The sequence below is a fragment of the Staurois parvus genome, unplaced genomic scaffold, assembly GCF_062004578.1.
Source record: "Staurois parvus isolate SC_StPar_1 unplaced genomic scaffold, SC_StPar_1.0 ptg000147l, whole genome shotgun sequence".
NCBI classification, from domain to species: Eukaryota; Metazoa; Chordata; class Amphibia; order Anura; family Ranidae; genus Staurois; species Staurois parvus.
The window spans coordinates 26,441,302-26,465,093 of NW_028317943.1; the positions used below are offsets into that span (position 1 = coordinate 26,441,302).

The following is a 23,792-nucleotide window of genomic DNA, read 5'->3' on the forward strand; positions in this document are numbered from 1 at the left end:
TCACCTCACTGATATCAATTCCTCTTCCTCCTATTAAAACCAATGATGGGGCCCTGATGCCAGGGCATTTTCTACTCCCACTGGCCACAGTCCGGCCCTCCTAAAGCCTGAAAGTCAGTAAACTGGCTCCTTGCTTGGAAAGTTTGGAGACCCCTACTCTAATGGAACCATACTTGACCTTCAGATATGCTCCATAGAGCACATGCAACATTTCAGTGACCATCCACCTCACAGACACTGGTGAAAAAACTGAAGAACTTCCTGTGTAGGAGGGGTTATATAGGGGAGGAATTCCTCTCCGATTGGTTGGCTGTGTCCCGTGATGTACGATAAAAAAGTAATATCAAAATTAGCACACACACACACACTTATGTATTTATTATACTTTGTGTCCATTCTACTATGCCCAACCATCACTGGTAACAGGGAACTATATTACTTTCTATACGTTTTGTAATCCTGTAAAGCCAATCTTTTGTCTTGTGGTGCGGTCTATGTACCACTGCCTGACAGCACAGCCTAGTCTTCAGCCTCCACAGTAGCAGCAAAGACTTCTCTACAACAAACCTTCAGCCTGCTGGATAAACTGTAAAACAGCAGCATCATATTGATGTGCTAATGTTTTTCTCACTTTACTTTCTTTTATCACTCTCACTTAACAACACACACACACACACACACACACACACACACACTCTGGAATTTAATACAGAATAGTTTTGAAGTGTTTCTTTCACTAAAAAAAAAAAGTTATTTAAAAAACAAAAAAAAAAAAAAAGAACTCTTAGTAATTACACATCTTGTGACAGACCCAACAGGGACAGGGTCTTTTGGAGGGAACTGCAGGCTAGCCTCTTGCCTACTGACTATGGGCCCTGGTGTTTAAGGGGGCTCTATTCTTTGAGAGGAGTGTGCCTGGGGGACCTTTTGGAGTAGTTTTACTTTGGATTCATGTCCATGTCTCCCCAAAATACACAGACTCTGAGAACGGGAAGACCAGGATACAGATTTGGGGTCTCGGTGCCCAAACCAGCATTGACTGCTTCAACCCCCCTCCTAGATTCAGATACTCTAAGCAGATGTTAATATGATCAGCTTAAAGCAACCTGATGCTGAAGGTGTGATGTGTTTACTGTTGTGTCTTTGTCCCATTGTTAATGGAGTGACCTATAGTTTGTCTGTTGGCTACATGTTGGGATTAGTCTTGTGCCAACTTGACCTCGTTACCTAATCAGTGGGGGATGTTTATCCCATTGTGTAATGTTTGTTTTTATTGTTCATGTGGGAAATGACCCGATTTCTGAAGTGTATAAAAACCTGTATTTCTGTCCAATAAAGAGTTCCAGTTTGCACCTAAGCTAGTGTCGTCTAGTTCTTGGGTGCAATGCCCAGCTATAATACCTTGGTCCTGTGTCCCAGTGGCGAGGAAACAGTTCTCTGATGGTAACACCCAGGAGGGACACCAGGCGGTCCATCACACATCTCAAGCAAGCCGCAAGTCTCCACTATACTCTCACAAAGAGCTAAAACCTCAAGCAGAATCTTCAAATCTGAAGCACACTGGCATATATCAGATGCTTGGTCCCCCAGCTATGCTTCATGCAATCAACCCCTATGTCTTTACTGTGTGTGGTGACAGAGAGACCAACAGATGGAACCACAGCACTCAGTGGTAGATGCGGGAATCTGACACACTTGGATGCTTTGTGCCTACTGTTCTTTTGCAGACAATTTTTTGCAGTTAGTTTTTCAAGCAAGAGTCACTTAGGTGTTTAATATGCCTAGAGTTTAACTTTACATGTTTTCTTTCCTTTATTTTAAATATGAGATCACGAAAAATGATAGCAATCACTAGCTGAAAATCAGTGTGTTTAACTTCCATTTCCATTTTGTGGCTGTGGCATTAACATAGAGCTTCACTGCATTAAGTTGATATTGCAAATGCAAATTTCTGTCCACACTCCTGCAAAAAAAAAAAATCACAATTTCATAGGCACATGTGTAAGTTTTAAAAGAGAACTTTGGGATTTTTTTTTAAAAAGGTGAATGCAGCATTGATCTGATACTGCATCATTCCCCTGCCGGTTCCAAGGGTGAGAACTGAGTTATCAGACACCGCTCAGTTCTCCCTGCCGCTTTGAACAGAGACCCGGGACTGTCAATCTCAGGCTCTCTGGTCTGGCCCCCCCACCCCCCGTGGGGGTAGGAGTCGCTGGCTCAGGCTCTCCAAGGCTCACTGAGAGGCTAAGCCAGATACCGGTCCAGGCTCCTGAGTGGATCCCGACCATATGGGATCTTTCCCCAGCCTGGACAGACTAAGTAACAGACTAACTCATTGTCAGCTGAAAATAGGTCACAGGATTGCAAAACAAACTGAACTCCTGTGATCCACAGGAGAACTACAACCAAACAAACTTTGGCTGTACTTCTCCTTTAAGTATACATATAGTCAAAACATGTTGGTTTTTTTTTGGATACTGTAGGGAAGGGTCAGGTTTTTTCTTCTCCTTGCCTCCTGTCCCAGAGATGCAACAGGATGTTAGTGAAATTTCCCAAAGTGAGGGGAATTTAACTCCTAGAGGGTTGTCCTCATTTGAAGGTTTCTACCTCCCACTTGTCTAGGAAAAGCTCTAAAATGTTCCCTCAATTTCTTTTTTTGGTAACAATGTTTACAATAGAGTAGTGAATACCCTCATTGGGGAAAACTGCAGCAAGGACTTGACAAAGGGTTTAACCCTTCCCCACTATATCAAAAAAGAAAAAAAAAAAAAACATTTTGCCTAGAGATACAACTGTTATCTTTGACTTTACTATATGTGGGTGTTAGGGAACATTACCAAGAATGAGTGTTAACATAACCTATGTGGCAATAATTTATTGTAATAATTTGCTTGATAGTACATTTCATTTAATAACACAACACATTGCTTGTACTTACGTATTATATGTGTGTATATATATCTTGTGAAGGGTCATTTGCTGTAGGGAGAATACATGGATCACAATTCGATGGAATATATCATTAGTGACTGCAAAGAACTGTTCAAAACCCCAACATTTCTCCTGGTCAGCTTCTAGAATATTTGCCAGCACTGGAGTGAAGAGAGCTTGCAAGCCCCTAATTAAGAGAAATGGGTGCAAACAGAATGTATAAAATATAAGAAATGTAAAATAAATTGGCATATCACATAATTTAGCTAAACGGCCTGCCAGTGAATGGACAGAAGAGAATGTTACAACAGGTTCAAAAATGCCTGCATATAATTACAAGTGCATATGTGCCCAAGAGCTGTTTGCTATTGTCCATTCTAAAGGGCACACGTCATGGCAGAAGCATGGAGGCTGTCAGTACAGGTATCCACTTTAAGCCATTGACCAGGAAGAGATGCAGATATACTGTATACTCAAAATATATTCTACAGTACATATTTCAAAGACTTCCTATAACAAACTGGGAAAATTCTAAATGAAGAGAAAACAGGTAGGCACTCCTGGTACCAGCAATTCACTCAGTTAGGGGTGTCTTGTGGTACCCTTTGAGTTAAGACGGTCATCCAAATTGACTGGACAGATCATAAAAATGTCATCTTAGCACACAGATAACTTAATTCAGAGGGATAAAAAAAAAAAAAAAACGGTACTGAAAAACAGATGGGAGAAGCTAAAACGCAATAGTATTTAGTGATGGCCAGCAGTTAGTAAGATCATCAACAGTGCCTTTCAGTTAGTTCTGGCAGACAGTGATAGTACCAGTCGGTCAGTTTGTAACAGAACTCCACAACCATACCAGTCAATAACAGTAACTCAGTAATCATTTATTTTCACTACTTAAATAGTGCCAACATATTAGGTAACAGTTTACAAAATCTACAGAACCAGTCACAAGAGTTCCTGCACTGAAGAAGCACACAGTCTAATGTCCCTACCACGGCCATACAGGACACAACTTCCATTTACTTAAACCTGTGACAGAAAATAAAAGCAAACAAAAACATTTAAAATGACTGTAGCCATGCTAAAAACACTATAAAAGAACTTGAATACATGTAACTACATATACTCCAAACTAGAAAGGATTCTCAGATCAAATATACTTACGAAGACAAATTGCAGCTCAGTGGCAAATCCCAGTTCCATTCTATCGGACCATTTTCTGCCCTCTGAACACCAGATATTGCACCAGATGGCTTTCCAGTAATTATTTTATACCTGTATAAATGTAAAAAAATTTGGTGAGACCTTTTAAATCCAGCTATATAATAATAAGCAGCTCAGAATCACCAAATTTCTACAAATAAAAGGTGTTTAAAATATACTTTTATTATGCATTTGAGGTGTTGAAGTAGTATGAAAATGAGAATTACATTGAATTCTTTTAGAATTTATTACACATTTAAAGCTAAAATCTACAGTTAAAATATGTATAGAGTATAGGTGTCTTTATCTTTCAAAGGATTTGTAACTGTGCTGATCCAGTACTGACAATACAGTGAGACCAACTTCCTGTGCACAGACTGTGCTTGCACAATAAGGCTCCGGTTCAGATATGTTCATGTGAATCATGGTCAGAATCACTGCAATTCTGCCAGCAATTTCAAATTGCTCTGCCAAAATGTCAAAATCGCACAAAGTGAATTTCAGGTGCCATTCATTTTAATGGCACATAAAAATGTGGCGCAGTTCTGCCGCAATAAATTGCACTGCAATCGCAGCAGAACCTCATCGCTAGAAGCTTGTTGCCCAAAAGAAGCTCCTGCTCTTTTTGGGATACAAGCTTCACGTGATGTGGTTTGCTGCACAATCACGCAACAATCTCGGCAGAACCACACCGTGTTTTTAGGTGCCATTTAAATGAATGGCACCTGAAATTTGCCTTGTGTGATTTGTCATCTTAGCAGAGCATTTTGAAATCGTGGGCAGAAGCATGATAATTCTGCTCTCAATTCAAAACACCCATATGTGAAAGGATCCTAAGCATTACGCTTATGATCTCCCAGTGCTGTCACACTTATTCTACTGTACAGAAAACTGCCTGATGGAGCCTGTCAGAACTTTAATGAAAAAAAAAAAATATTAAGCATATTGATCATTTTATCCTTGGACTATAAGAAACAAATCAAAATAAGACCTTCATTTTAAGTCTGACCTTCCCGGCAAAGAATCTCTGTTTTTCCAACTGAAACTGCTGAGGGTCTGCAAACAAAGATGTTACAGAGCTAATCTTGGTGGAAAATGGATCTCTCCACACCTGTTTACGAGAGTTTCTCTGACTGTTGTGCATATAGAATCTATTTGAAAAGTACAACACTGAGAAGAGCGAGGACACCTGGCCACAATGGTTTCTGTCTTTTTACTGCACTTGGGGCAAATTAACTATATTCACCAGCCTCTTCAGGCCCCATAAATGTAAGCTGTGGAGACATCTTATATGTAGTGAATTCAGCAGATTGGCATCTGGTCACTTAATAACTAACATTGTTCTAGGTCTGGGAAGAGTAAACGAACACCTCTTCTGGAAAACAACAGCTCTGGGAGGTAGACATATGAAGCGTTGAACTCTATACATGTTTAAAAATATCCAAATAACTAAATCTTTCTGGAACACACCATTATAAATATCACAGACATATTCAAAAATGTATGATTTAAAAATTAACAAAGCCACAAGGTTCCTATAAAAAGTTTATCCAGACACAATTTGTAAGAAAGGAATACTTAATACTATCAACAGCTGTTATGTGTATTCCTATTATATTTAGTGTGTTGAAATGTATCTTATTGCAGAAATAGTGTATTTATGATGTCATATTTCTAACCAATCAATAGTGAGGTAGATTAATTATTAAGTTTGTATGGAGATAGGGATATATGTATATCTACATATATAGTGTGTCTTTCTGTCCTAATTGTGCACAAAGAATACTTTTAATCAGTATATATCTGCAAATATTTTTAGTTAAGATTTTACATGATTTACCCTCCAAGACATTTATACCGTTGTCACAAAAGTCGAGTTTGTTATAGTGAAATATTAATCTTTCCCTATAACAAATGAGTTACTTCAATTTCAAGAAAACTAAAAATAATCATGATTTATCTTAGAGTGACACTTAATGGCAAAATGGTGGTAATACTAAAAACAAGCAATGGGTGGAGTCTGAGACAAAGCCACCAATGAAGATTAGATAACGCCTACCGAACTACCTCCTAGTAGGTATTTTCAAATTTTTATGAATGTATTGTGCCAATAGATAAAAAGGAAAGTCAGGTAGATAGGATACACATTCACGGCAACACATTCACATCATCACATTCATATCATTACATCAGGACACACAACCTTCCATCTGACTATCCATCTGGCACACAACTCCAGCCTGTACAGACGCCACTGTGTGAGAGCGCAACTCCACCCAACAGTCGGCAACCATCTTTTGCTTAACCTGAGAATTGGAGGGCAGCTATAAATGTCTATTTTGGTCATTCTGATTGACCATATTAATAAGTTTTTGTAATTTTATGGTAATTTCACTGTCCCTACGATAAAATAACCACCCACCTTTATATAGTTCAGTTTAATATTAAAATTTAATCTTATTATGTTCTTGGGCCATATTGGCATAAGGTTTTGCGTATTTTGACGCTTATTCCTTCTGCAGGGGAATAACTGCTGAAATTCCATAAACAAATCAGACTATGGTCTGATAAATAGATATTAATGGTTATTTTGTCTACGGAGAGAAATTATTGATTTTTATTCATCCTATATATAGACGTCAACTATTGCTGAAGAAAAAGTTTGTAACATTTTTGCAAATTATCTGGATGTCTATGTGCATCACAGTCGAACTATTACATTATGTGTTCATATGTGGCTTATTGTAAATAAATAATCATTTATTTCATAACCCGTAGTCCATATTTTCCACTGATCTAATCAGTGTTTTTAAAAGGATTTCGGTTGGCTCTAAATTACTCGGAATTATTAATTAAGTTAAATTATTTTATAAATTTCTATATTTGCAAGAACCTTTAACTGAATTAATTATCCAGCTGTTACCTGGCAGAACAGATTACTTTTAGAGGCACCGCTGAATGAATTATTGCTAATTCAGAATTCATCAAAAGCACAAGCCTGATGCCAAGGCATATTTAGGTGCTGAGACTTGTCACTTTTAAAAATATATTATATTATGTTTTACGTAACGCATCATAGAATTAACAGGATGGAGTTCCAATTAAAAAATAGAAGCTGAAATAAAAACATACATAACTTCCTTGTTCCTGCGTGGTCCCTCATAAGGCCTGAATGGAAGAACTCCACAAGCTGCATGGTAAAATGTCACCCCAATACTCCAAAGATCCACAGTGGCACCATACTTCTTTTGGTGGTCTTTTCTAAGCACAGCACGCTCATACATGTCTGGATGCTTTAAAAAAAAAAAGATAAAAGAAACAACATTTAAAGCAAAATTTAGGATTTACACATAAGCTCATTGATTATATGCTTTGATAAATCAACACCATATAAATCTCCATTTGATCAACATAAAGATATCAGAAATATACTGCAAGTATAAAGGAATAAATACGGCCATAGATGCCCATTGTCCAACACTATGGCAGACAAACTTACTGCTACCATAGGCTATATTAGTCATTTTAAGCTGTCAGCGTCAACTCGTTACCGCTGTAGAGGCAAGAGAAGCATCAGGCTACCTGTAATATACACACATATATGTTCCTAGTAGATATGATTAAAAGGAATGAGAAAAAGCTTTTGGTGATCAGAAAAATGACCTCTTTGGCCATGTTAAAAATGTGGTCTTGAGAAGACAGCCTGCAGACTTCCAATCAGTAAACAAAATTTAACTAGAGGGTATCACATACTGTTCATCAACCAAAAAATTAAAATCCATTACCAGATATTCTTCGGTGCCATAGAGAGAAACAAACTGCTCATCATCTTCTAATTCCCTAGCTGCACCAAAGTCTGTCAGCTTGTACACAGACTGCCCATCTTCACCAACCACCCGCATAATGTTTCCAGGCTTGATGTCTCTGTGGATTATTCCATTTTCTCTTAGGTGATTCATTCCTGCCACTAGGAGAAGAAAAATTCAAATCCTGACTATGTCATAGCAGCACTAAATAATGCAAGAAAGAAGCCATGCCAATGAATCACACAAAATTCATATGCAGCACAGCAACATTGCCACCTAATTTAAAGTAAACCTGTCATGATAGAAACAGGCTGCTGTTACCAATATCTTCTTTGAAAAATTCCAATAGCTGGCTGTCATATTGATCTACTTGCTTACTTTGGGTGTAGACTTAGAACAAATATGCAGACAAGGATCTCGACTTTTCTGAGCAGAATACCTGTCCCGGGTTACTCGGGCTTGGTTCACACTTATAAGATAAGATGTGTTGCGCTACGCATATATATTATTATTACATATGTTCAAAATTCATAAAGAATAAACACATAAAAATACATAAATTGTGAAACAATGTGGAATAAGTGAATAGAAAAAAAAGCATATAAAAAGGCCCATCCAAAAAGTGCCATCAAGTGAAGATATGTTCCTTCCTAGTATTATAAAGTGCCACCACTCAACACCATCACACAAAGTGATAATGGGATACACACTTACCAGCTTTCCATGACCCCCTTACAACAACAGTGCTAAATACAATCTACTCCGGTATCTGGGTCACACTCCAAACAGCCTCGGTAATGCACAAGGGCATCACCAGTTGAATATACATAACCCAATTTACAATGTAATGGTCCATGTAAGGCAAGAGAAGAAGAGCCTCTCCATAGTGTAAAAACTTTTATAAAAATTTACTGTATAAAGAAATATACTCACATAAAGTTAAAATGACATGTTTCATCATCAAAAAGACATTTTCTGGGGCACACTTATGTGGGTGCGAGACTGCATGTAAATTGCACACTTTCCCGCACCAAAAATCGCTCTGCTGTTAATTCTTACTGGCACCCACACATTTTCCTGTGCTGAAAACGTACTGGAATCATGTTATCTTAGGACAGATAAGTGATTTCCATTCTTGTCTACAAAACTACAACACTGCACTAAACTCGCACAGGACCGTTATTAAAATCACAATCAGAATCACACTGCATATATGTGAATGGCTTCCACAGAAACTCATGTTATTTTACTTTTCATGCGGTTCCATGCATTCTAGAATGAATCAGAAATCGCATCAGTGTGAACCAGGGCTTAAAGTTGAACCGCCACTCAATGAGCAGAAAAGGTCAGCAATACAGCTCATTCATTTCTTTAATGACAGGTTTACTTTAGAAAGGAAAACTTTGGAGGCATGAATAATAGATGGAATTCTCGCAGCTACTATACGACAAATGGAACAGACATGCTAAAAATAACCGCAGTACATGGTTATCACAGAACTGTATTAACTATTATGTTAACCCACACTTTCCCATATGCTATTGTGTTCCACGTTTTTGGTGCGTTTTCTTTAAGCACACCAAAGATGTAGCATGAAGGACTTTTACTGTGTTTTCAGAAAACGACATGTTTCATCCCAGAAGACATTCTCAAGGGGCTGGCCAACCCCAAGAGAATGTCTGCTAAGATTAAACATATTGGGATGGAGCCTGTGCTGACGTCATTACGCTGCTGGACTAAGCAGTGGCTGGGTTGTTGCTCGTATACTCTGCTGCTTCATGTGAGTACCTCTCTTTGTTGCAAATAAAATGTTAAAACGGTTTTACAGGATTGAGCTTGTTATTAGTTTTCTTTGGTGTAATCCTTACACATGCTGAGTGGAGGTACTGGCTGCAGCTGAATTCCCTTGATCTCTGCGGAAGTGCGGTGTGGTTACCAATCATCCCAAGGCATTTACATTGTATGTGAACTGCCCTTTGAAGCTTTGAGCTCTGTTCATTTGGTAAAATGCTGTCATTTTTTTATATTGGTGGTGGAGTAACAATGGATTTTGAAGAATCTTACATATCACTGGATCACAATTAGATTGGATATGTTGGACTTCTATACACATTTTTTGCACTTAAAGGTGTTATGTATATTTTGGTATTCTAAGGGTATAGCGCAACATTTTTGCTTTCTGATTGACAGCAGCAGGAGCAAATGGCTCCCACTGTTGCCTCCATGTCCAGTGAGGATAAAAGTAGCAGAGTGCGCTGGATCATGTTCTGGCTCAGGTAAGTGTAAGGGGGGAGAGCTTGACACAGGTGTTTTTTTTTTTTACGTTAATGCAGAGAATGCATTAAGGTAAAAAACCTTCTACCTTAACCACTTTAAGCTCGTAAACTCCTTGAGGGCAGGGACTTCTGATGACAGTACAGTATGTAAAATTAGTGAATACTTTGCTGGTGCCAATTAAATGTCTGTAATATTAATAAGTCTTTCTAAACTCATACATGTGAATGTACATTTTGAAGTGATTGAAAATGAGTGCTTTGTCAGAGACATATAATAGGAGATGTGCACCACTAGATACACTGTACTGAAATTGGCAATAACTAATTTTATTTAGAAAAAAATATACAAAAAAAATATTAAAAACACAAACTGAATGATACTGAGTAAAAGCGGAGTTCCACCCAAAAGGGGAAATTTCGCTTTAAGGACTAATCCCCTGCTCCCCATTAAGGATTGGTACCTTTGGGGAGCGGGTACCCAAAATTTACAGGTACCCGCTTCCACTTCAATCTCCTAGGTGATCAGAAGCGGAAGTTGTCCTCCCCCCTTCCTCCCCATAGTGTTCTGGGACACATGACAGCTCCCAGAAGACTACAGAACCATTCACAAAGCGCAGTGCTATTCGCGCATGCACTGTTGGCACCTGGCTGTGAAGCCACAAACTGTCACAGCCGGGTGCCTACACTGAAGATGTCCGTGCCTGGAACACAGGGCGGCCAGTGAAACAGGCTGCGGGGGAGACACCGTGGGATCGAGGGACAGGTAAAAGTCCGTTTTTTAAAAGTCAGCAGCTACAGTTTTTGTAGCTGCTGACTTTTTTTTTTATTTTCACTGAATTTCCGTTTTAGGGATTACAGAAAACATACCAACATCACGTGACACAATAAGAAACTCTGACTCAGGTAATCCAAATGCATTTGTAGGTTCTTCAAGAACAGAATACAAACTAGCACATGGACAATATTCCATGACCAGCACTTTATGTCGACTTGACATCTGGAAGACATAAGGTAAAAGCATTAATGAAATCAATAACAGAGAAAGACAAATGAAGGCACAGCATGCAAATATTTGACATGGTTGAACAGTATTTTGATGGTACAAATTTAATGGCAACTGTTATGGCTCCTTTCATATGCATTCTGATACCACATTCCTTGGGTTCTTAGGTGTTGAACAGGATTTATACTATAATGGTTATCAGAGAATTTAAAGTTTTTGCTTGTATCCAGCCTTTCAACCTTCATCCATATTTGGTTATTCTGTGCAATGTGATTGTTTTTTTGTCTGGATTTGCAAAATGATGCAAATGCAGTCATTACCTCACTATATGAAGGTCCTGGGCTTCTGGTAAGAGGCTTGGATTTATACTAGTGGTGGATCCCTGGAGTTGGCCCGTTTAGGATTGCTTTTCAAGAACACCCACTGGAGTTGGACTTTTTGCATTGTTATTGGGACTTTTTGCATTGGGACTGGTACTTATTATTGAAGAAAGTCACTTAGTTATCTTTTCTTCACATCTTGATTGTCACTTTATTTACACTGTTTTTTTTTCATCCTTATGTGTGGTTATTTGCGGTTTGCACAGCAATTCTTTTTTATAAATACATTCCTAACTGTTCTTACTTTAGCAACGTTAGTTATGACTGGTTGTTATGGAGTACTGCCGTTTGCCTACAGCTGGCAGCTCCTTGCTCTGTTCACTAAATAAAGCATGTTTGGTTTATATTTATAACAGATTTACCTCTTCCTCAATTGCGAAGAGTTTCACAATGTTCTTGTGGTTAAGCTTTTTCAAAACTTCAAACTCCCTTGTTTGAACATCCGCAGGACGAAGGAAGCTCAAGTTATTAAACACCTTGACAGCATATAAATCTCCTGTTTTCTAAAGTAAAAAAAAAAAAAAAGTGAATATAAACCTTAATTATGGTCCACCATAAATACTTTTAGAATATGTAGAAGAGCATAGTCATTAAAGCATTCAAGTATACAAAAAGCAATTAACCGTGGTTAGGGATGTATGGGTGACCCTGTAAGTTTTTGTCCAGGGGCGTACATCCACCCTTACAGTTTTAAACAGGTGCAGACAGTGTCAGCCTGTCATTGATTGTACAGGCTTACTGTTTAGGGCTGATCAGAAACATGGCCATACCTGATTTTGATGGTATAAGGCCTTAATCAGTCATGAGCATGAGCCCTAAGTAGCTATATCAGGTTTGTTCTGTGAAAAGTCATCATACTACTGCATAGTCTTCTTGAGGACCCCTGAGTAAGGGTGGGTGCACAGCTGAATGGTGGTGCCATCCAAACATAAGAAGAGCCAGCATGTCAAGCTGAGCATCCAGGAAAAGAAGGTTTACTGAAGTCAAAGATTAGGATAAGAAACCACAAATGTTTTGTGGGGCATAGCAGCCCTCTTTTTCAAGATGACAAACAGACAATAACGCCAGTGTTCCCTTGAAACATCGGTGGTTTCTATTTTTGAATATGGGACTTCAGTAAATCTGTCTGGATTTTCAGCCATAATTCATGTGAAAGGTTTGGACAATCTGCACCACCTTGGACAAAGGGCCACAAAGAAGGGCTTCCTACACCAGCCTTAGCAAATTCTTCTTTTGCATGATTATTAGAGGACCAGTCAGCCATTGTTCATTATACGAAGACTATATAGCCCTCTAACAAAGATCACCACTGTTAATTAAAGCCAAGCTTCAGCTTCCATTTTCAGCAAATATTCCTTAATTCCAGGAGCATTTCAGTTGGCCACATGAGTAAAAGGGTCCTATTTTTCTTCTCCAGCATTAGCATTGCATCATAGAACTTTGCTCACACAGTATAGCATTTTTCAATAGCACTTTATTGTGAGCCCAGGCTGCATGATGACACTAGCCCATGATGTAAGTCACTGACAGGCTGGTTCACAGGTAGGATTTGGATAATGCAAGGCATCCTTCAACCTGTAAGGGGATTGAAGCTTTTGGGCAAAAGCAAATGCCTGCAAGGGACAGTACCTGGGAGAATATACTGCAATGAAAGTTGCTTTTTTTCCCTTTCTACAGGTGTTCAGGACAAGATTATTATACTTCTAGAAGCTTTAACTGAGCTTAAACAAAATTATAAGGCGTGTGCTCTCCATGTTTGTTGTAAGTATTTTTATGCATTTTGAGATGTCAGGTTGCTCTGTTATTTATTGGCCTTACATGTAGTCACAGGCATATAAGTACATAATACTACATGGTCACATCAAACTAATATGCAGAGGCCACGCTTTTAAACTTACGTGTTACAGAGACACACAGAGCTAGAACTAATACAATGCACACTGGTATGAAGCTGTGCAGTTGCTGGTCACCAGACCATAATGGTTTAGCCTTTTGCAGCTTTCTTACAGTGCCTTGAAAAAGTATTCATACCCCTTGAAATGTTCCACATTTTGTCATGTTACAACCAAAAAACAAATGTATTTTATTGGGATTTTATGTGATAGATCAACACAAAGTGGTACACAATTGTGAAGTGGAAGAAAAATGATAAAAACATTTTTACAAATAAATATCTGAAAAGTGTGGTGTGCATTTGTATTCAGCCCCCTTGACTCTGATACCCTTAACTAAAATCTAGTGGAACCAATTGCCTTCAGATATCACCTAATTAATAAATAGAGTCCACCTGTGTATAATTTAATCTCAATATAAATACAGCTGATCTGTGAAGCCCTCAGAGGTTTGTTAGAGAACATTAGTGAACAACCAGCATCATGAAGGCCGGGAGTCAGCAACCAGTAAATTGTGATCTACCAGTAGATCGTGGCCAAGAGATGGTAGATGGCGGTCTGGGCTTTCTGACCCGCCATCCCAGAGCATCAGAGTTCAATGCAGAGAGATTACTTGTAAAGTTGGAGCTGTAGTAGGGAGCAAGAGCCGCATATGCCGATGCCTCCTCTGTATTGATGGCTCCTGTCCCAATGCGGAGTGATACAAACTGCACTCCACCTCTTATCCCAGCTAGCAGTCTCCAGAGTGGTGCCAGCAGCAGGAAAAAAATAGATCTTCACCCAAGTGTGAAGCAATAGGCTGGGTATAATAGTATAGGGCTATATAGTGGATATAAAAAGTCTACACACCCCTGTTAAAAATGTCAGCTTTCTGTGATGTAAAAAAATGAGACAAAGATAAATCATTTCAGAACTTTTTCCACCTTTGCAACTCAATTGAAAAAACAAACTGAAATCTTTTAAGGGGGGTAAACATAAAAAAACAAAGAACTAAAATAATGTGGTTGCATAAGTGTGCACACCGTCTTATAACTGGGGATGTAGCTGTGTTCAGAATTAAGCAATCACATTCAAAATCATGTTAAATATTAGCCAGTACACACCTGCCATCATTTAAAGTGCCTCTGATTAACCCCAAAATAAAGTTCAGCTATTCTAGTAGGTCTTTCCTGACATTTTCTTAGTCGCATCCTACAGCCATAGTCCGCAGAGGCATTAGATATACCATGGAACACAGTGGAGACAGTCATCATCAAGTGGAGAAAATATGGAGCAACCGTGACATTACCAAAAACTGGACGTCCTTCCAAAATTGATGAAAAGACGAGAAGAAAGCTGGTCTGGGAGGCTGTCAAGAGACCTACAGCAACATTAAAGGAGCTTCAATAATATCTGGCAAGTACTGGCTGTGTGGTACATGTGACAATCTCCTGTTCTTCATATGTCTGGGCTATGGGGTAGAATGGCAGGACGGAAGCCTTTTCTTACAAAGAAACATCCAAGCCAAGCTAAATTTTGCAAAAACACATCTGACATCTCCCAAAAGCATGTGGGAAAATGTGTTCTGGTCTGATGAAAACAAGGTTGAACTTTTTGGCCATAATGCCAAAAGAAACGTTTGGCACAAAAACACTGCACATCACCAAAAGAACACCATACCCACAGTGAAGCATGGTGGTGGCAGCATCATGCTTTGGGGCCGTTTTTCTTCAGCTGGAACTGGGTCCTTTGTAAAGGCTGAGGGAATTATGAACAGTTCCAAATACCAGTCAATATTGGCACAAAACCTTCAGGCTTCTGCTAGAAAGCTGAACATGAAGCGGAACCTCATCTTTCAGCATGATAACGACCCAAAGCATACATCCAAATCAACAAAGGAATGGCTTCCTTTGTTGAAGAAGAAGATTCAAGTTCTGGAATGGCCCAGCCAGAGACCAGACCTGAATCCAATTGAAAATCTGTGGGGTGATCTGAAGAGGGCTGTGCACAGGAGATGCCCTCGCAATCTGACAGATTTAGAGTGTTTTTGTAGGGAAGAGTGGGCAAATATTGCCAAGTCAAGATGTGCCATGCTGATAGACTCATCCCCAAAAAGACTGAGTGTTGTCATAAAATCAAAAGCTGCTTCAACAAAGTATTAGTTTAAGGGTGTGCACACGTATGCAACCATATTATTTTAGTTTTTTATTGTTACTTCCCTCCACCTAAAAGATTTCAGTTTGTTGTTCAACAGTTTATAGGTTACATTAAAGGTGAAAAAAGTTCTGAAATTATTTATCTTTGTCTCATTTTTTTTTACATCACAGAAACCTGACATTCTAACAGGTGTGCGTATACTTTTTTATATCCACTGTATGTTGTTCAGGTAGTTCTCCATCTCTTTAAGGTTGTCTGCCCCTGATAAAGTCCAAGGAACACGCCAGGCACGTCAGGGATAAAGCTGTGGAGAAGTAGTTTAAAGCAGGGTTAGGTTATAAAAAAATATCCCAAGCTTTGAACATCTCATGAAGCACTGTTCAATCCATCATCTGAAAATGGAAAGCGTATGGCACAACTGCAAACCTACCAAGACACCTAAATGGACAAGCTGGGCAAGGAGAGCATTAAACAGCAGGGCCCTCCTAACCCTCTTGTATTGAACTGTATTGTTGCTGTATTGTCTTCCATTACATTGTAAAGCGCTGAGCAAACTGTTGGCGCTATATAAATCTTGTATTATAATAATAATAATAATCAGAGAAGCAGCCAAGTGGCTCATGGTAACTCTGGGGGAACTGCAGTGATCCACAGCTCAGGCGGGAGAATCTGTCCACAGGACAACTATTAGTCGTGCACTCCACAAATATGGCCTTTATGGAAGAGTGGCAAGAAGAAAGTAATTGCTGAAAGAAAGCCATAAGAAGTCCTGTTTGCAGTTTGCAAGAAGCCATGTGAGGGACACAGCAAACATGTGGAAGAAGGTGCTCTGGTCAAATGAGACCAAAATTTAACTTTTTGGCCTAAAAGCAAAGTGCTATGTGTGGCAAAAAACTAACACTGCACATCAACCTGAACACACCATCCCCACCATGAAACATGGTGGTGGCAGCATCATGTTGTGGGGATGCTTTGCACTTGCAGGGACAGGGAAGCTGTTCAGAGTTGAGACTGGGGTGGAGGTTCACCTTCCAGCAGGACAATGACCCTAAACATACAACCAGAGCTACAATGGAATGGTTTAGATCAAAGCATAGTCATGTGTTAGAATGGCCCAGTCAAAGTCCAGACCTACATCCAACTGGGAATCTGTGGCAAGACTTGAAAATTGCTGTTCACAGATGCTCTCCATCCAATCTGACAGAGCTTGAGCTATTTTGCAAAGAAGAATGGGCAAAAATGTCATGCTCTAGATGTGCAAAGCTAGTAGAGACATCCCCAAAAAGACTTGCAGCTCTAATTGCAGTGAAAGGTGGTTCTACAAAGTATTGACTTGGGGGTGGGGGGCTGAATACAAATGCACGCATGATATTTATTTGTAAAACATTTTGAAAACCATTTATCATTTTCCTTCCACTTCACAATTATCTGCCACTTTGTGTTGGTCTGTCACATAAAATCCCAATAAAAAACATTTATGTTTTTGGTTGTAACATGACAAATTGTGGAAAATGAAACATATAATTGAAAAACGAGCGCTAGATCTGTATAGATAGAGCAGCTAGCATGAAAGGTAATGACCTCAAATGTCCATCTCAGTACTGAATGTTATTTTATAAAATGTGGAAAATGTCAAGGGGTAGGAGTACTTTTTCAAAGCACTGTATGTTTCTCTGTGGCCAGCAATTTAGTTTTTCCTGTGAGCAACAGGTCCACCTATCAGCCTCCTCCGGTGTATGCCATCTGGCTAACATGATTATAGCTTTGGCAAGAAGAGAAGCCACTACAAATCTTGTGGCGGTCCTCCTGTACTAGTGCTTCTACCTTTAAAAAAAAATAACATTCCTCACCATTTAATTTCCCATGAGACACTAAAACACTGGTGGGATGTGATAGAGGAAGGTTAAAAAAAAAAATCTCTTCTTTCTGTAACCTCTCACTAGAAAAAAGAAGGCGGCACATTTTTACTTACGTACCATATTACTTCCTGTACACCTAAAGTACACAATGACATATGAAAGAAGGATTGGGGTGTGCAGCAAGCACATTCATTGTAGGTGGCAATTCTAGCAATATAATTTACCTTATTGCGTCCACGAAACACATTGGCAGTTGCTCCTTGTCCCAGAATGTCGGAGAGCAGCCAAAGATAATTTGCAGTGCTCTGCATCTTGCTTGGTCTTTAAGACCTCTATTTTCCTGAGAATAGATTAACATTATAATTAGTTACAATTGGACAATGACATTGTATCTAGTATATTTAGTGTTTCCAAGCTGCAGGAAACCTGCTGCAGTCTGTTGACCTGGCGTATCCAGGTAGTTTGTCTTCCTAACAATGGGCATGCTATTAGGCCAGAGCATACAGAGGAGTTTGTAGATTGACTAAGCATCTCCCCACGAAGCACAGAGCAGCAGATTTTCCACAGCAGTTACAAATGTGCCATTTTTTCCTCCTCCTTTACAACTAATCCCGCCATTGCCCTACAGACTAGCATGCAGGAATCAGCGCAATTATTTCAGCACAAAATCAGTAAGTTGATGCAGGAGGATGTGCAAGAATTCTTGTTATTGAATGCTGAAGAGAGTGCCAGGAACATAGAAGGTGGTGCCAACAGGCAGGCAGAGACAATTGCTTACTGCCAAAATGTGATGAGGAGGGTTTTTATTAAACATTCAGAGAATACAGTGTAGGTACTAAGAAAAATGGAACATCACATGCCATCATAAAACTGTTTTGCCACTGGTCAATTGGTAAACAGTTGAGGGCTTTAGTATTGTGTTTTATGGGCTCTTCCACACCAGACCAGCAGCTGAAGGGGGCTATTTAGCATGTGGGCTGGTGTCTGTTGGGTAGGGATGGTGCCTTGTGTTGTTACAACACAAAGTACTGTGTACTTTTTTCTTCTTTACCTTTATTGAAATGTTACAAAATTAAATTTCATTCAATTCTATGCTTCACAGCCAAACTGCGCTGAGAAGCAGTAAGGTGAGGTGCGCAAAATGCAGCATGTATGAAATTTTACACATGGCAACCCACCTCAAAGCAGTGCTATAGTGTGAATGTGAATTAGGAAAACAGCAAACAATTGTTTGCCATGTGCTCTGTCATGGAGCTTGCATTGATCTGTGCAGATCAATGCAGCTCAACTGATGTGGTGTGACTGAGCCTTAAAGTGGAAGTTCAGGCAAAATCTACTCCCACCTCCATTCTATGGCTATTCTATCCAACCCTGTAATTACCTATTCTGGAGCGCCCACCGTTTAGGAGATATTCTAGTGAGAAGCAGCCAGTGACATCACAGGCGCATGTGCTCTGAAGGAACAGCATATCTGTGCTGTTCCTTCAGAGCTGTGTGCCATGGCTGAGACTGATGTCATGACATCACTGACGAGAATGATGTCATTGCGACTCGGCCAAAGGACCGGAGCCCACGAACCCGGAAGGAGGACCGGGTGAAGTTGGAAGCCTCTGCAGCAGTGACAGAGCACCGCTGGAGGGCTTTGTTTCAAGGGAAGTCTTTCATGATACTGCCGTGCAGGAAGAAACTTTTTTTTTTCAACAAGAATTGACTACCGCTTTAAGAGTAAACTCTCCTATAGCATTTAGATCTGTTGTGGCTGCTACTTCAATTTGAGCCTGCTGGATACAAAATTAAATGTTGCAGCAAAAAGGCTTTTTCTTTTATTTCAAAATTTCATTTTGCTTGAGGTGATTTTGAAATGAATTATGACTGGGGTGCTGCTGTGTTTAATGCCAACAATAATGGAACAGTAAAAAAAAAATAATAATCATAATCAGTTCCATCTAAAATTTATAATGCCAGAATACAGTGTTGCTGATGCTGTCCATAACAGTTGTACAGTTCCATAACACCACATACAGCTTGAAGACATCTCCTAAGCATGTAAATAAAAGGAGTGTTGTTTTTCCTATCTTGCTGTTGGAGATGCACTAAGCCAAGGATCACACTAATGCAGTGTGGGAAACACTGATCTGTACATGTTTCCTGCACCACATTCAAATCGCACTGCCTTGGTGATCTACTGCAGGTGTCAATATAAAATTAACAATACACAAATGCAGTGCGTTTGCCTGCACTGGATCACATGGCACAAAACCATGTATATAATTGTATACAATTATTCTCAAATGCGTGATGGAATTATGCATCTGGTGAGTGTGTAATTCTATTATTTCATCACCAGAAGATACACCGAGGATCACTCTTTCTGAAACTTCACGTTTATTTATTTATACAGTGATATACAGACTTTGTCACTTTTACTTTTTTGGATGTGCACTTGCACTGTTGTCACTTTATTTACCTACCTGTGTTTAGTAATGTGCAGTTGCACTGTTGTCACTTTATTGATTTACCTGTGCTGATTGATTCATCACTGACATTGGCATTATCTGCACTTTATATAGCACCATGATTTTTTTTTGATAATTTCATTATTGATTGCATTATATTGATTTTATTTTAGCGCTGTAACAATAAAAACCTGACAGGGGTTGTCATCCCTCTCCATTCTATCCTAAACTAAAAACGTTTTGCCTTTAGTTATACTTTAATCTGTGTTTATTACCAATATTTTAAAGGCTAAGATCGCCTTTGGACCATGTTAAATGTTCCACTCGTTTTTAGGGTGGAACATGTAAGATGTTCCCATAGCAGCGCCCCCCTCCCTCAGACAGATAGTACAGGGAAACTTCTCCCCGTACTGTCAGATTTGAAAGCAGCAGGGCCGTGCGGGGCTCCACCCACACGGCGCCGTCACTCATTCAGTGTTTTGTGAATGAGCACCTACAAGTCCTGACAGCCTTAGCGGCTGTAGGCTTGTAGTTTTCAATGAACTACCATGGCGCTGTGGTAGTTAAATGAATCTTCCTGTCAGAATATCTGCTTGACCGTACATCCCGTACAGCAAGCAGAAAATCTGACAGGTCTGCAGGAGACCTGTATGGCATCACCGATCTACTGACTGCTGGTGCAATGTTTTCCAGGCTCCTTTGGGTGAAATAATAAATGTACATTTTTTTACCTGAAAAAAAAATGTGAATTTATTATTTTTGTTCAAAAAGGGAACATGTCCTTTAATTGAGTGCTTTAACTCCACTTGCAATTCTAAACAGGACATTCCCTTACTTAGGGTGCCACCTCATCCATTTAAACCCGAACAAATATTACACAGGTTCTGGGGCTGATTAAGTGGTAATTAAACTTAGTGCCTTATCTGCAACAAATCATCCACAGAACCTGTGTAATTAATGTGTTCGCTTTTACAGCGATGAGGTGGCAACTCTAACCTTACTTCCTCCTCATGACACAGACAGGGAGCTCTATGAAAACAAGGCTGCTGATCCCCCCTGACAGCTCCCAGGCCACACACTGCTCTGTGCTCCGTCATACATCACAGCCGGTACACTTAGAATGGGTGCCCGAGGGGTAGTGATAACGGAACACACAGAGGAAGCTGCCTGTACCAGGCCGGCGGACAGCCCCCCACCCCCATACCTGTGTGCCCGCTCTCCGTCACTCCGCTCTATCACACTTCTCAGCACAGACAGCCGCGCTTCCGTATCAGGAGGTCACCTGACTGCTTACGAAAAGGCTGGTTCCGAACTCTGCTGGTTGCATGATCGTCGGTGTGCGCGCGCCATCTTTATTGAGGGAAGACTAGTTTATAGATTAGCGGAGTGTTCTGATAGTTTCGTTTCCGATCTACCAGAGAGCGATAGTTTTTTTCTGATCTTGCTATGAAATAGTGAGGCTTGTTCGGTGGCTTAGGCTGGTGCAGACTGAAAGTGAAAGCTGTGCTGGAGTGTGAGGAATGGAAAGGGGAGTGTGTGCTGTTTGTAACTAGACGTACTGACGTGTGGTGGCCTCTACTTCCAGTAATGAGGGGACAGTTCAAACTTCTTCCGGTAATGATGGAATCATTTGAATATTTTGCAACAGAAAGGTTTAGCCTGGGTTCACACTTGTGCGGTTCAGCATATCGCATGTGATTCGCACAAGAGCCGCACCGCATTCCTGTGCAAATGACATGCAAATTCTGTACAATTTATTATTATACAGGATTTATATAGCGCCAACCGTTTGATCAGCACTTTACAATATAAAGGGAGACAATACAGCAACAATACAGTTCAATACAAGAGGGATAGGAGGGCTCTGCTCCTTGGAGCTTACAATCTAAGATGGAGGGGCTGGTCGTACAAAAGGTAATAACTGGGGGGGGGGGGGGGGGGAATGAATTGATACCTTTTGCATGGCTCAAATCACACTGCATCTGCACCAAAAAGGTGCAGGACCCCTTTTTTGGTGTGCGCCAGAATTTAGCCACTGTGCTACCCACACCATCTTGCCAAACATAATTCATTTCCACCACCTTTATATCCACCTCTCCATGTGCTAAATTAAATATTTTCCTTTTTTGCTGTACATTTAATTGAATTCCAAATTCCTTTTTCCATTTCTCTAAAAACGGTGGAGAGATAGGTCCAGATATTTTAGTAAGTATCTTATAAATACAAGAAATACCATGTTTCTGAACTCAACATCTGTTAAGTGGATCAACTCAAGTAGATACAGATCTACTGCTCTTACTGGTTGTGGAAGTGCCACTACAAAGTGTCTTAATTAATAAAATCGCCACTCATCTAATACACAAAATAATTCCTTTTTATGTTTCAATTCTGGGAAAGAACATATTTCCCCCTTCTTCATAATATCCTTTAACTGTGCATTCCTATCTTTTATCCGTTTTCCTGATTTATTCTCTTTCCCTTGTGGGAAAAAGTTTGTTCCCACAAGTAGTATTAACAGTGAATTATACTCCCATCCCATTTGTTTATGAATTGCATCCCATATTCTAAATACATTCCGTGTTAAAGTGCTAGTGTTTTCAGAAAACATCTGAACTGTTGTGGAATCCAAATAATTTTATCTAACTGTGTCTCACCTAGTGTACCTTCCATTTTGTGCACAGCCATCCAAAGCAGTGTGCCCGAGCTGACAGGAAAGAGAACTGTTAGTAAACAAAACAGTTCTTCTCCCCGTCAGAGATCCTCGGTTTATCACTAGGCCAGGACGTGGTGATTGACAGCTGCGGCTGCGAATGGCGGCGCACGCCCCCTACCCCGAAATGAAAAATCACATATATATACACATGATTTTGCACACCCGTGCTGCCCTGTAGCAGTATTTCTGCTATAGGGCGGTCAGGAAGGCGTTAAAGGATGAAGTTAACTTTATTCCCAAATATTTTAGTTCTTTTTCCCTACATGTGAAAGGAAACTCATTTTGTAAAGTCATTTTCTCTGTCTTCGAGACACTAATATTTAATATCTCCGACTTTGAAAGATTAATTTTTAAATTTTATAGTTCTCTGTAGTATTTTAATATTATCATTAAATTTGTAATGTTAGCCTAGAATTTACCACATAGAATAACATATCGTCTGCATACGCTGCAACTTTATGCTCCACGTCTCCTGTCCAAATTCCTTTATTATCTATACTATTTCGAACCGTAGCTAGTAACGGCTCTAAAGATAATACAAATAGCAGGGGCAAAAGTGGACATCCCTGCCTAGTTCCATTATACATTTTAAACGCTAATAACAATGATCCATTAATCCTTACGGCTGCTGAAGGATAACTATACAAGTTTTTTATCTGCAGTATCATTTTTGGTCCTATCCCTATTGCCTCCAATGTGTCCATCATAAATCCCCAGTCTACCATGTTGAAGGCTTTCTCAGCATCTATCGACAGGAACAGTACTGGGGACTTCTGTTTTTTACTCTTTTGCAGGAAGAGCAATGATCTTAGGCCAGTATCCCTTCCTTCTCTTCCTGGGATAAATCCCACCTGATCTAATGCCAATAGATCTTTCATCCTGGTCGCTAAGATTTTTGCATATAATTTTATATCAGTATTCAATAATGAAATTGGTCTGTAACTGGCACAATGGGACAAATCTTTCCCCTCTTTAGCTATAATTGTAATGTGCACCAATAGCGACTCCTTTCTCATCTCCGCCCCTTCTATTGCATTCATATATGCACACATTTTCAGGATTAGTTGTTCCTTAAATTTCCTATGGTATCTCATTGTATAACCATCCATTCCTGGACTTTTCCCTGCTGCTGTA

At 39.7% G+C, this 23,792-nt stretch overlaps 1 protein-coding gene across 2 annotated transcripts in view; it reads right to left on the reverse strand.

Annotated features, from left to right (window-relative positions):
• The window catches only part of TBK1 (TANK binding kinase 1), a 71,515-nt gene extending 50,219 nt beyond the window's left edge, over positions 1–21,296 (reverse strand). For both annotated transcript variants that reach the window (XM_089674165.1, XM_089674164.1), the window contains exons 1-8: positions 21,150–21,296; positions 17,714–17,829; positions 11,965–12,105; positions 11,087–11,216; positions 7,923–8,104; positions 7,270–7,430; positions 4,099–4,209; positions 2,939–3,118 (exon numbers count right to left, since the gene is read on the reverse strand). In XM_089674165.1, the coding sequence (XP_089530291.1) occupies positions 2,939–3,118; positions 4,099–4,209; positions 7,270–7,430; positions 7,923–8,104; positions 11,087–11,216; positions 11,965–12,105; positions 17,714–17,800 (992 nt within the window). In that variant the 5' untranslated portion in view covers positions 17,801–17,829; positions 21,150–21,296. The remainder of the gene's footprint in view (positions 1–2,938; positions 3,119–4,098; positions 4,210–7,269; positions 7,431–7,922; positions 8,105–11,086; positions 11,217–11,964; positions 12,106–17,713; positions 17,830–21,149) is intronic.
• Positions 21,297–23,792: the final 2,496 nt, after the last annotated feature.